This window comes from Myotis davidii, unplaced genomic scaffold (genome assembly GCF_000327345.1).
Source record: "Myotis davidii unplaced genomic scaffold, ASM32734v1 scaffold991, whole genome shotgun sequence".
Lineage (NCBI taxonomy): Eukaryota > Metazoa > Chordata > Mammalia > Chiroptera > Vespertilionidae > Myotis > Myotis davidii.
Window position 1 is genome coordinate 270,228 of NW_006283137.1, and position 209 is coordinate 270,436.

General features: G+C 70.3%; 1 protein-coding gene across 1 annotated transcript in view; it reads right to left on the bottom strand.

The window, feature by feature from the left end:
- DNAH17 (dynein, axonemal, heavy chain 17) overlaps nucleotides 1-209 on the bottom strand; it is a 107,024-nt gene that overhangs the window by 99,364 nt on the left and 7,451 nt on the right. The window contains 1 exon segment of the mRNA XM_015562672.1: nucleotides 114-202. Within this exon segment, the coding sequence (XP_015418158.1) occupies nucleotides 114-202 (89 nt within the window).

The following is a 209-nucleotide window of genomic DNA, read 5'->3' on the forward strand; positions in this document are numbered from 1 at the left end:
GATTTCTCCGTCCCTGCGGTCGGACCCCCGGGGGAAGCCAAGTGCGCGCCCAGGGAGAAGGCCCCGGAGGTGGGGGCGGGGATCTGGGGTGGGGACGTGGTCTGTTGGCTCACGGGTGGTCGATGTGCTTCAGGTCCCGCATGGGCACCTCCAGGCGCTCCTGCAGCTCCAGGCTCCACTTGAGCTGCCCGGCCACGGGGGGCATGTTG